This window comes from Triticum dicoccoides, chromosome 3A, assembly GCF_002162155.2.
Source record: "Triticum dicoccoides isolate Atlit2015 ecotype Zavitan chromosome 3A, WEW_v2.0, whole genome shotgun sequence".
NCBI classification, from domain to species: Eukaryota; Viridiplantae; Streptophyta; class Magnoliopsida; order Poales; family Poaceae; genus Triticum; species Triticum dicoccoides.
In genome coordinates this window covers 450907405-450920540 of record NC_041384.1, presented here as the reverse complement: position 1 = coordinate 450920540, position 13136 = coordinate 450907405, and the positions used below count along the sequence as shown (strand labels likewise).

General features: G+C 44.0%; 1 protein-coding gene across 1 annotated transcript in view; it reads left to right on the top strand.

The window, feature by feature from the left end:
• LOC119268521 (protein trichome birefringence-like 38) overlaps window positions 1–3002 on the top strand; it is a 7488-nt gene extending 4486 nt beyond the window's left edge. Inside the window, exons 3-5 of the mRNA XM_037550180.1 lie at window positions 2022–2194; window positions 2297–2455; window positions 2551–3002. Coding sequence (XP_037406077.1) covers window positions 2022–2194; window positions 2297–2455; window positions 2551–2842 — 624 coding nt within the window. The 3' untranslated portion in view covers window positions 2843–3002. The remainder of the gene's footprint in view (window positions 1–2021; window positions 2195–2296; window positions 2456–2550) is intronic.
• The last annotated feature ends 10134 nt before the right edge of the window (window positions 3003–13136 follow it).

Sequence of the window (13136 nt, the reverse complement as noted above, 5' to 3'; positions counted from 1 at the left end):
GGTTGGCTATCTAAAATCACACTAGAGGATCCTTCGACCACCACAAGAGGATCACACTAGAGGTACTCGGAGCACGATTTGGCAGTCCGAGCCGTCATAGCACATCACCCAAACCTCGTGCAAGTACACACAACAAGCCACTGTTCAACAACTCCGGAAATAACCCGTCTTTCGTCATAGTTACAATGGGTTTTAGTTCTTGCCAAGTGTTGCATGGGTCGGCAACGTTTGAAGCAGAGATTCATTGGCCCATGTGCTTCACGAAAGATCACATACGCAGATCAACAACCACAAGCAGGCGGGTGCGAACATGAATTGTTTTCACCTGAGGGCTAACACCCGTAGAAGGATGACCTACATTCATATGATCAGCACAATTATGGGTGATCACAAGCATGATGAAGTGGAGAAAGTGGTGAGGGTGTCCGCGAGCTGTAGACTTCGACTAGGACGGCATGCAATTCATTGATCAAACCTCATGGGAATTCACGACCACATCCTTGAGTGAGATGTTTCGTGCGATATCTTATATGTCTTCTGAGAAAGCCTTGTGGTCTAATGGCTTCATGTGAATGTCCTTAAAGTGTGTTTGAATAGTGAAAGTATAGAATATTCTATTTTTAATGTGTTTTAAGGTTCGTGAATACTGTGGGTTGTAAGGCACAAAGTGAAAACAAAGAACATTAATTCATTTAAAAAGAAAAGATTGAAAAATTAAAATATGAAAGATTCTAGAACAAAGGAGAAATGTTTGTGTCTTGAGGTTTGCGCATTATGCTTAAGCTCTGTTGTGAAATCTTCTAAATTATGAGGTAGAATTCGATGGGATGAAAGATAATATCCAATACTTTTGCTGTTTTCTGTACTCCCTTGACGGTTGATGAACAGATCGTAAACTTTTCGCGCAAAAATATATCCAACAGAAGTACTGTTGCCATCTATGTATCGTGAGTCGCCGTATTAGCACATTCAATGAACAACATTCAAAGTAATTCACACACTATATACAGGTATAATACTACTTGCAGCAGCTTAACAAAATATACTATATACTACCCCATTCGATGGAAAAGATGGTCCAGTGCATTGAAACACCTACTCCCTTCTTCCATCTACATAGGACCTAATGCGTTTTTTAAGACCGCCTTTGACTATTGACAAAATTAATAGTACATGACATGCACAATGTGAAAATTATATCATCGAAAGCTCCTTTCACACACGAATTTAACCGTGTGCTTTGTGTAAGTTACATGTCATATATTATTGCTCTAGTATTTGGTTAAAGTTAGCCTCGAAAAACGCATTAGACCCTATATAGATGGAAGGAGGGAGTATTATGTTTGGTGCCGGTTCTTGCCACTAGACGGCACTTAGCACTCCAGATGATGAGGACAACTCAATCAGTCGTTTCCTGGGCAATAATCTCACACCAGCTTGGCTAGCCTTTCCGGTCCTAGCCTTGTGGTTGCCCTCACTCCCTTGTGCGCAACTAGCGCCAACCCATAATTTCCGGCAAGAAAACGAATGACGCGGGGCCGGGGAATAACGAGCGACCGCTGACATATACAGCACACGCCCTATCGGCAATCGCGGCGCTTTGCAGTTCACTAACCTGCAAGGTCACGGGCAATTTGGAAAAGGAATCACTGATGTAGGAGTCCTAAACCAATGGTCCACGAGCTCGCGTCTGGTCCTATCCGGCAAACGCAGGCACAGCTCGCTACGGCGTCGATGACATGCACCTGCCGTTTCATCGTTATTGAGCGCGACAGTGCGACGCACAGCGTAGCCGCGGACGCAGACAAGCGGAGATGCGTCGGCGTACCTGCCGGTTTTATGGCCGCGTCCGCCGTATCGGCGCCGACAGGCTTGGAAACTTGTGCATGTTGATGATCCCATGTGACCGTGCATGGAGGAGTAATTACGTGTACATTGTACGTCGAGGTGCACGGCGCGATCCATCAAAAGTTTGGTGCCGGACGCGCTGGCGGCTGACGTGCGCTTGCCGTCTCGTGCAGGACTACGGGCTGTCGGTGGCGTACTACCGGAGCACCTACCTGGTGGACATCGTCGACGAGTCCATCGGCCGGGTGCTGAAGCTCGACTCCATCTCCGGCGACGCGTGGCTCGGCGCCGACATGCTCGTCTTCAACACTTGGCACTGGTGGACCCACACCGGCAAGGACCAACCGTAAGACGCACTACACTTTCTTGCGCAAGCATATACTGGTAGTACATAAGATCATTCTTGTGTTTGTTGACGGCATTTGTATTTCCTCTTCCGTGAAACCAGATGGGACTATGTGCAAGACGGGGCTCACGTCATGAAAGACATGGACCGGCTCACGGCCTTCTCCAAGGGGATGTCCACATGGGCCAGATGGGTGGACTCGAACGTGGACACCTCCAAGACCAAGGTCTACTTCCAGGGCATCTCTCCGACACACTTCAAGTAAGCCCACACCCCTAGAGCCCAGCTCCCGCATAGAGTAGTACCACGTTTAAAAACACTGACCTGTTCAAAATTACGTACGTACTACTACGCAGTGGAGCTCAGTGGGGGGAGAGCTCCAGCAGCTGCGCACACCAGACGCAGCCGATCGCGGGGTCGACGTACCCGGGCGGGCCGCTTCCGGCGCAGGGCGCGGTGCGGAACGCGTTGAACGGCATGTCGAAGCCGGTGTTCCTGCTGGACATCACGCTGCTGTCGCAGCTGAGGAGGGACGCGCACCCGTCGGCATACAGCGGCGGCCACCCGGGCAACGACTGCAGCCACTGGTGCCTTGCCGGCCTACCCGACACCTGGAACCAGATCCTCTACGCCTCGCTCCTTGCATAGGGGCGCGCTTTTTGTCATGCTGCTCTTCTTTCATAGTAACGTTAATTCTTTTATTTACGGGTGAGTGCTTAAATTGGTGATTCAATTGGTGTTCAATACCAGGGTGGTCAATCAAACAGGAAATATGTTTCGGCTGTCCCCTCACAATTTCAAGTTGAAAGTCTTTTTTTTGAAACATCAAAACATTATTTCCCAAATAATCGCAAGGTCATTTACAAGGGCATGAGAAATAAAATCGGGGAACGTAGAGTTCCAAAAACTAGAAGATCTATCGCTAAACGAAATCCTCACAAGATCGTTTGCAACTTCATTTGCTTCCCGCAGGAAATGGTACATGAAACATTTGCAAAGTCCAGTGCTAGCTCTTTGCATTCAAGACCAGTGGCTATGTCCGAGCCCACGTAATCATCAGCTTTTTGCGCCGCCTCCACGGCAAACGTGCAATCTGTTTTTATAATGACTTTGTTGCACCCAATTCTCCCTGCTAGGTATAAACCGTTTCGTATCGCGGTAATCTCTGTCGAGTCAACACAACTTGAGTGTGGAAGGAACCAAGATGCTACAGGAATGAAGTTTCCCCTTCCATCGCGGGCAACAGCACCCGTCACTCCTGAGAGTGTCTCATATTTAAAAGTTGCGTCAATGTTAATTTTGATAACATCACCACATGGCTTCTTCCACATCTGATCTTCCTTTCTTCTCGGCAACTTTGTTGTGTGAGCTCTTATAAAATTCGCCGCGAGGACTTTGATCGACACATCACTCGTTTCAGGGGTTTGGGTCACCTCCCCTTTCATATGTTGACGCCACTGCCACCAGATAAACCATGATGCAACCAAAACCAATTCAGCAGTTTGCAAGCCCTCGTGAGCTGAACCGATCCTGTCACATCCCTAGAATCATTTCGTGCCAACAATAATTTTAGTGTGAATAGTTGCATTAGTGAGCATCTTGCATTATATTTAATTTCAGTGAAATTTGAAATGAGAAAATTTGAAGCCTCCAAATATTAAATAAAGGGTAAAAACCATGAAAATGCATTCAATGATTTCAAAATGACCTTAAATAATGTTGGTTATATTCTGGCAAAGGTTTTGAGCCCAACCAAAAATGATGAACATTTTTATGAGATATTTTGGACTTTGAATTTAAATCACTATTGTATTTGAATTTGAATTTATATTCATATAGTCAGAATATATCTTCAAATGTTTCTGAAATATTTATGTGCTTTTGGAATGGTCCAGTTAAGTCACATAAATATTTACAGAAAGTTTTGGCACTGGTTTGAATTTTGTTTTGTTTTTCAAACAATGGCAAAATAATTAAATCAAAACAAAAAGAAATATAAAGAGAAAAGCAGAGAAGGCCTACCTGGCAGCCCACTCATCTGGCCTGCTCATGTAGCAGAAGCCCAGCCCACCAGGCACTATCTTCAACCTCTGCCAGTAGGCAGAGGCGTGTTGACACGCGCACACTCACCGCGGCCACCTCCTGCTTCGCGCTGGAGGCTCGTCCTCCTCCCTGACCCCACGTCTGGAGACGCCTGTGGCTCCCTCTCACTTTCCCCTCACTCTTTGTTCTAGCCCTTGTCCTCTAGCCCTCTCTCCCAAGCTCCCCGACCGCTCTGCGTCGCCGTCGTTCGATGCCCGCATGGCCAACACGACGACACGCCGCTCCGTCGTGTCCATCTTTCTTCGGCGATCCCCGCTACACCTCTTCACTGATACGTCCATTTTGGATCATGTTTACCTACTGTTATTTACATTGTTTTTATGTATAATAATGCTTTTTGGAGTAATTCTAATGCCTTTTCTCTCATAATATGCAAGGTTCGCACAAAGAGGGAGAATACCGACAACTAGAATTTTGGACCTGAAAAAGCTACGTCAGGCTACCTATTCTACACAACTCCAGAAGAGCTGAAACTTCACGGAGAATTTTTATGGAATATATAAGAATTATTGGAGCAAATAAGTATTAGAGGGGGCCCACCAGGTGGGCACAAAGCCACCTAGGCGTGCCCTGGTGGGTTGTGCCCTCCTCGGCCCACCTCCGATGCCCCTCTTCTGGTATATAAGTCATTTTGACCTAGAAAAAATAAGGGAGGACATTCGGGACGAAGCGCCGCCGTCTCGAGGCGGAACTTGGGCAGGAACACTTTTGCCCTCTGGCGGGGCGATTCCACAGGGGGAACTTCCCTCCCGGAGGGGGAAATCATCGTCATCATCATCACCAACAACTCTCCCATCTTGGGGAGGGCAATCTCCATCAACATCTTAAACAACACCATCTTCTCTCAAACCCTAGTTCATCTCTTGTGTTTAATCTTTGTACCGGAACCTTAGATTGGTGCTTGTGGGTGACTAGTAGTATTGATTACATCTTGTAGTTGATTACTATATGGTTTATTTAGAGGAAGATTATATGTTCAGATCCATTATGCTATTTAATACCCCCCTGATCTTGAGCATGATTATCATTTGTGAGTAGTTACTTTTGTTCTTGAGGTCACGAAAGAAATCTTGTTGCAAGTAATCATGTGAACTTGATATGTGTTCGATATTTTGATGGTATGTATGTTATGATTCCCTTAGTGGTGTCATATGAACGTCGACTACATGATGCTTCACCATATTTGGGCCTAAGAGAATGCATTGTGGAGTAGTTATTAGATGATGGCTTGCGAGAGTGACAGAAGCTTAAACCCTACTTTATGCGCTATTCCATAAGGGACCGATTTGGATCCAAAAGTTTAATGCTATGGTTAGATTTTATCTTAATTATTTTCTCGTAGTTGCAGATGCTTGCGAGGGGGTTAATCATAAGTAGGAGGTTTGTTGAAGTAAGAACAACACCTAAGAACCGGTCCACCCACATAACAAATTATCAAGGTAACAAATGCAAATCAAACAACATGATGAAAGTGACTAGATGAAATTCCCGTGTACCCTGAAGAACGATTTTCTTATCATAAGAGACCGTTTTGGCATGTCCTTTGCCTCAAAAGGATTGAGCTACCTTTCTGCACTTTTGTTTCCATTATCGTTACTTGCTCGCTACAAATTATCTTGCTATCAAACTACTCGTTACTTATAATTTCAGTGCTTGTAGAGAATACCTTGCTGAAAACCGCTTGTCATTTCCTTCTGTTCCTCGTTGGGTTCGACACTCTTACTTATCAAAAGGACTACGATTGATCCCCTATACTTGTAGGTCATCAAGGCTCTTTTCTGACGCCATTGCCGGGGAGTGAAGCGCTCTTGGTAAGTGGAAATCGGTAAGGAAAAATTATTACTATGTGCTAAAATTTATGGTCACTTGTTACTATGGAGAATAATCCTTTGAGGGGTTTGTTCGAGGTATCTTCACCTCGACCAGAACCATAATTAGTTACCCCTCAACCTACTTCACCTATTGAAAATATTGGTTATGAAATTCCTTTGGGTATGATAGAACAACTGCTAGCTAATCCTTATGCAGGAGATGGAACCGAACATCCTGATATGCCCTTGATATATGTGAATGAAATTTGCGAATTACTTAAGCTTGCAGGTTTACCCGAATATGAAGCTAAAAAGAAGGTTTTACCTTTATCTTTAAAGGGAAAAACATTGGCATGGTATAGGCTATGCCATGATATTGGATCTTGGATTGGAATCGATTGAAATTGGAATTTCACCAAAAAAATTATCCTATGCATCTAGTTCATCGTGATCGGAATTATATATATAATTTTTGGCCTCGTGAAGGAGAAATTAGTGCTCTAGCTTGGGGGAGGCGTAAGTCAATGTTATACTCATGCTCCAATCATGAGCTCTCAAGATAAATTATCATTCACAATTTTTATACTCGGCTTTCTCATGATGATCAATCCATACTTGATACTGCTTGATACTGGTTCACTGGTACGCGTCGGTCCTATACAAACGGTTTTAACCCCTTTTCACGACGGCATTTGGAACCGTCGCCTAGTGAGTGTGGGCGATAGGGGGGTCCTTCCCACACGGCCCAGAAACCGTCGGGGATATGCCATCCTGGCACACACGCTCGGCAAAATGAGGCCGTGTGCGATCGACAAGCGCTCAAATACGGAAATACATACAGTAGAGCTAAAAAAATACAATTATATGGCGAAATTGTTTCCGGTCGCAAGTACATCCCACACGGTCAGTCCCCGCTAAATGTTTCCGTTTGTATGTACACCCCACACAGTCGCTTCAAGGTAAACGTTTCCGTTCACAGGTACATCACACACAATTTTTCCCGTTAAATTATTTGCGTTATTGAATGCATCACACACGGTCCGTAGAAGAAACTGTGTGGCAAATGTTGTCCATCACACAATTTTTATGTGGAAACGTTTGCGCAAGGTGGCCTAACGCAAACAATTTTCAAGAGAAAGTCGTGTATGATTGTTCATTGATCCAACACGGTTTATTCCTAGAAACTGTGTGCGTTGCCTGAGGTCATCGCCCACGGTATTTGTTTCAACAACCGTTTGCAATAGCAAAACTCAATTAGCAGGCTAATTATCCGATTATTCATAATCCATTTATTAATCTAATTGACATTTCATATTAAGCACACAATATATTTTATTTTCAAAATTGAAATACATCAGAGTACAACATCATATAGCTTCAGCACTCAGCCACCCCAATGCACAACTACACCAGGACCAAGTTTCACATGCAACATCTATAACCTTTCGAAATTAGCATCATAGACGGTACATAGACAGATGTATCTCATCAAGAAAACTGCTGAAACATAAGGTGAATATTGAGCCTTCATTGATGTTGAAGGTCTTTGTAACTTTAGGCCAGTGCCTGTGGATGATTGACCGTCCATCCATCGTCCACTTTAGGAACACTTCAATATTGAACCGTGGGTGTTGTATGAATACCTTCCTCGCCTCCTAACCATACAGGTGGTTTGAGAGGTAATCATCAGTGAACTGCTTTGGAAAGGCCTGAAAACAAGGATCTGCATAAATATCTGCTCTATATTGGAAATGGGGCAAAGGAATAAAAAAGGCAAGGTATAATAGTTAGTACTATCCTGTAGTGAACTGATGTCTTCTTCATTGTGCAGACAAAGATCATGTTGTTTTTTGTTGCTAATTTCTTTATCCTAACAATCTTTCTGAGTTTCTTGACTTAACTGATATTCATGGACAACTCATTTCCCCATATGCAAAAAGAGTCGAACAGTGGGTCAAAACCTCTGACAGCAGGACCTACATGTGCAAGACCAAATTATTAAAAACCTAAATATTAGAATGGTTCCTGCAATTGCACAATAATGTGCTATTAGACAACGCACCATGCACGTGCTAACCTCGATTGTAAACCTCAGTGCTTCCCATTGCTTCCCTGCAACACATATAAGGTAGTTGGTCATCAGGTTAAGTAAGAGTTCGCATGCTATCGGTAAAATATGTTGATGAAAAATAAGCACATTGCAGATTCATCAGATTAATTCAAGACACATAGAAAACCCATTTATCCAAACCAAGCATGATTAAGAATTAGAAAATATAACACTTGTATATATTTCTCATGTATTAAGTGCAGCCAAATTCGATTTATTCCTCACATGCACAACAATACAAAATTCTGCCCACGACAATTGGACATCACCGTGTAGAATTGAACCAAGCAGTTAGCTAAACACCACAACAAATGCACCAAACATTAACTAAGCACCATATTGCACAGTATAACATACTCCTAATAGAAGATTAGACAGTTAACCAAACCAAGCATGCTTAGTTTAAAGCAAGCAACCACGTCGCGGCGTCGGCGCACGAGGCGTCAGCGATGGCCTCGACGGTGAGGTGCTCCTCCAAGATCTGGGGCTCGGCATGAATGGCAGCCATCACGACCTCATCCGTGCGTGCGGCCACAATTTGCTTCTCCGCTGCCAAATGCTCCTTGAGATCCTGGCTATACTACGTGCACCATGGCTTAGAGCCGTGCTTATTTGGTGGAGGGGTCAGTGATTTGGGTGGAAGGTGTCGTGCTCGCGCCAGCGGTCGGGGCATGTGGGATGTGGAAGAAGGAGGAGGAGGATGGGGGTCGGGTGTGGATTACCTGCCTGGATAGACGAGGCCGAGCAGCGTGAAGGAGGGTCGCCGACAAGGAGGTGGCGCTGCAAGCAAGGAGTGAAGGTTTCAACTTGGAAAGGAATGCATAAACAGGGGAAATTTGGCTTTTGGTAAGGGGGAGGGGGCGGGGAGGTAGATATTTCCGCGGAAGCCGAAAATTTGGAATCGCTTCAGTGAAAAAACTGGCGCGCAAAGTGTCATTAGACATGTTCCCTTATTCAGAACTGTGTATGATATGTGTGAAGGAAATATGCCCTAGAGGCAATAATAAAGTTATTATTTATTTCCTTATATCATGATAAATGTTTATTATTCATGCTAGAATTGTATTAACCGGAAACATAATACATGTGTGAATACATAGACAAACAGTATGTCACTAGTATGCCTCTACTTGACTAGCTCGTTGAATCAAAGATGGTTAAGTTTCCTAGCCATAGACATGAGTTGTCATTTGATTAACGGGATCACATCATTAGAGAATGATGTGATTGACTTGACCCATTCCGTTAGCATAGCACTTGATCGTTTAGTTTGTTGCTATTGCTTTCTTCATGACTTATACATGTTCCTATGACTATGAGATTACGCAACTCCCGTTTACCGGTGGAACACTTTGTGTGCTACCAAACGTCACAACGTAACTAGGTGATTATAAAGGTGCTCTACAGGTGTCTCTGAAGGTACTTGTTGGGTTGGCGTATTTTGAGACTAGGATTTGTCACTCCGATTGTCGGAGAGGTATCTCTGGGCCCACTCGGTAATGCACATCACTATAAGCCTTGCAAGCATTGCAACTAATGAGTTAGTTGCGGGATGATGTATTACGGAACGAGTAAAGAGACTTGCCGGTAACGAGATTGAACTAGGTATTGAGATACCGACGATCGAATCTCGGACAAGTAACACACCGATGACAAAGGGAATAACGTATGTTGTTATGCGGTCTGATCGATAAAGATCTTCATAGAATATGTAGGAGCCAATATGGGCATCCAGGTACCGCTATTGGTTATTGACCAGAGAGGTGTCTCGGTCATGTCTACATAGTTCTCAAACCCGTAGGGTCCGCACGCTTAACGTTCGTTGACGATGTAGTATTATATGAGTTATGTATGTTGGTAACCGAATGTTGTTCAGAGTCCGGGATGAGATCACGGACATGACGAGGAACTCCGAAATGGTCCAGAGATAAAGTTTGATATATGGGATAATAGTGTTTGGTCATCGGAAGGGTTTCGGAATTCTCCGGAAGGGGTTCCGGATGTTTCCCGAAATGTTTGGGTACGAGAACACTTTATTTGGGCCAAAGGGGAAAGCCCACAAGGTTTTTGGAAAGCACAAAAGGAAGTTTTGCGGAGTCCAGGGGCCAGACGCCAGGGTCCCTGGTGTCCGGGTCCAGACGCTAGGAACCCTGGCGTCTGGCCCTGGAGTTCGAGAAGGACTCTTGCCTTTCGGGTGAAACCGACTTTGTGGAGGCTTTTACTCCAAGTTTCGACACCAGGGCTCAACATATAAATAGAGGGGCAGGGCTAGCACCAAAGACACATCAAGAAACACCAAGCCGTGTGTCGGCAACCCCATCCCCTCTAGTTTATCCTCCGTGCTAGTTTTCGTAGTGCTTAGGCGAAGCCCTGCGGAGATTGTTCTTGACCAACACCGTCACCACGCCGTCGTGCTACTGGAACTCATCTACTACTTCGCCCCTCTTGCCAGATCGAGAAGGCGAGGATGTCACCGAGCCGAACGTGTGCAGAACTCGGAGGTGTCGTGCTTTCGATACTTGGATCGATCGGATCGTGAAGACGTACGACTACATCAACCGCGTTGATATAACGCTTCCGCGAACGGTCTACAAGGGTATGTAGACTACACTCTCCCCTCTCGTTGCTATGCATCACCATGATCCTGCGTGTGCGTAGGAAATTTTTGAAATTACTACGTTACCCAACAGTGGCATCCGAGCCTAGGTTTTATGCGTTGATGTAATATGCACGAGTAGAACACAAGTGAGTTGTGGGCGATATAAGTCATACTGCTTACCAGCATGTCACACTTTGGTTCGACGGTATTGTTGGATGAAGCGGCCCGGACCGACATTACGTGTACGCTTACGCGAGACTGGTTCTACCGACATGCTTTGCACATAGGTGGCTGGCGGGTGTCAGTTTCTCCAACTTTAGTTGAACCGAGTGTGTCTACGCCCGGTCCTTGCGTAGGTTAAAACATCACCAACTTGACAAACTATCGTTGTGGTTTTGATGCGTAGGTAAGAACGGTTCTTGCTCAGCCCGTAGCAGCCACGTAAAACTTGCAACAACAAAGTAGAGGACGTCTAACTTGTTTTTGCAGGGCATGTTGTGATGTGATATGGTCAAGACGTGATGAGATATAATTTATTGTATAAGATGATCATGTTTTGTTGAAGTTATCGGCAACTGGCAGAAGCCTTATGGTTGTCTCTTTATTGCATAAGATGCAAGAGCCAAATAATTGCTTTACTTTATCGCTATGCGATAGCAATAGTTGTAAGAGCAATAGTTGGTGAGACGACCATGTGACGACACATTGATATAGATCAAGATGATGGAGATCATGGTGTCATGCCGGTGACGATGGAAATCATGGCGATGCTTTGGAGATGGAGATCAAATGCAGAAGATGATGATGGCCATATCATGTCACATATTTTGATTGCATGTGATGTTTATCTTTTATACATCTTATTTTGCTTAGTTCGACGGTAGCTTTATAAGATGATCTGTCACTAATTATCAAGGTACAAGTGTTCTCCCTGAGTATGCACCGTTGCGAAAGTTCTTCATGCTGAGACACCACGTGATGATCGGGTGTGATAGGCTCTACGTTCAAATACAATGGGTGCAAAACAGTTGCACATGCGGAATACTCAGGTTAAACTTTACGAGCCTAGCATATAAAAGATATGGCCTCGGAACACGGAGACCGAAAGGTCGAGCGTGAATCATATAGTAGATATGATCAACATAGTGATGTTCACCATTGAAACTACTCCATCTCACGTGATGATCGGACATGGTTTAGTTGATTTGGATCACGTGATCACTTAGAGGATTAGAGGGATGTCTATCTAAGTGTGAGTTCTTAAGTAATATGATTAATTGAACTTTAATTTATCATGAACTTAGTCCTGATAGTATTAGCATATCTATGTTGTAGATCAATAGCTCGCGTTGTTTCTTCCCTATGTTATATATATGTTCCTAGAGAAAACTAAGTTGAAAAATGTTAGTAGCAATGATGCAGATTGGATCTGTGATCTGAGGTTTATCCTCATTGCTGCACAAAAGAATTATGTCCTTGATGCACCGCTAGGTGACAGACCTATTGCAGGAGCAGATGCATACGTTATGAACGTTTGGCTAGCTCAATATGATGACTACTTGATAGTTTAGTGCACCATGCTTAACAACTTAGAATCGGGACTTCAAAGACGTTTTGAATGTCATGGACCATATGAGATGTTCCAGGAGTTGAAGTTAATATTTCAAGCAAATACCTGAGTTGAAAGATATGAAGTCTCCAACAAGTTCTATAGCTAAAAAGATGGAGGAGAATAGCTCAAGCAGTGAGCATGTGCTCAGATTGTCTGGGTACTACAATTGCTTGAATCAAGTGGGAGTTAATCTTCCAGATAAAATAGTGATTGACAGAATTCTCTAGTCACCATCACCAAGTTAGTAGAACTTCGTGATGAACTATGATATGCAAGGAATAACGGAAACGATTCCCAAGCTCTTCGTAATGCTGAAATCAATGAAGGTAGAAATCAAGAAAAATATCAAGTGTTGATGGTAGACAAGACCACTAGTTTCAAGAAAAGGGCAAAGGGAATAAGGGGAACTTCAAGAAGAACGACAAGCAAGTTGCTGCTCAAGTGAAGAAGCCCAAGTCTGGTCCTAAGCCTGAGACTAAGTGCTTCTACTACAAAGGGACTGTTCACTGGAAGCGGAACTGCCCCAAGTATTTGGCGGATAAGAAGGATGGCAAAGTGAACAAAGGTATATTTGATATACAGATTATTGATGTGTATTTTACTAGTGTTTGTAGCAACCCCTAGGTATTTGATACTGGTTCAGTTGCTAAGAGTAGTAACTCGAAATGGGAGTTAAAGAATGAACATAGACTAGTTAAGGGTGAAGT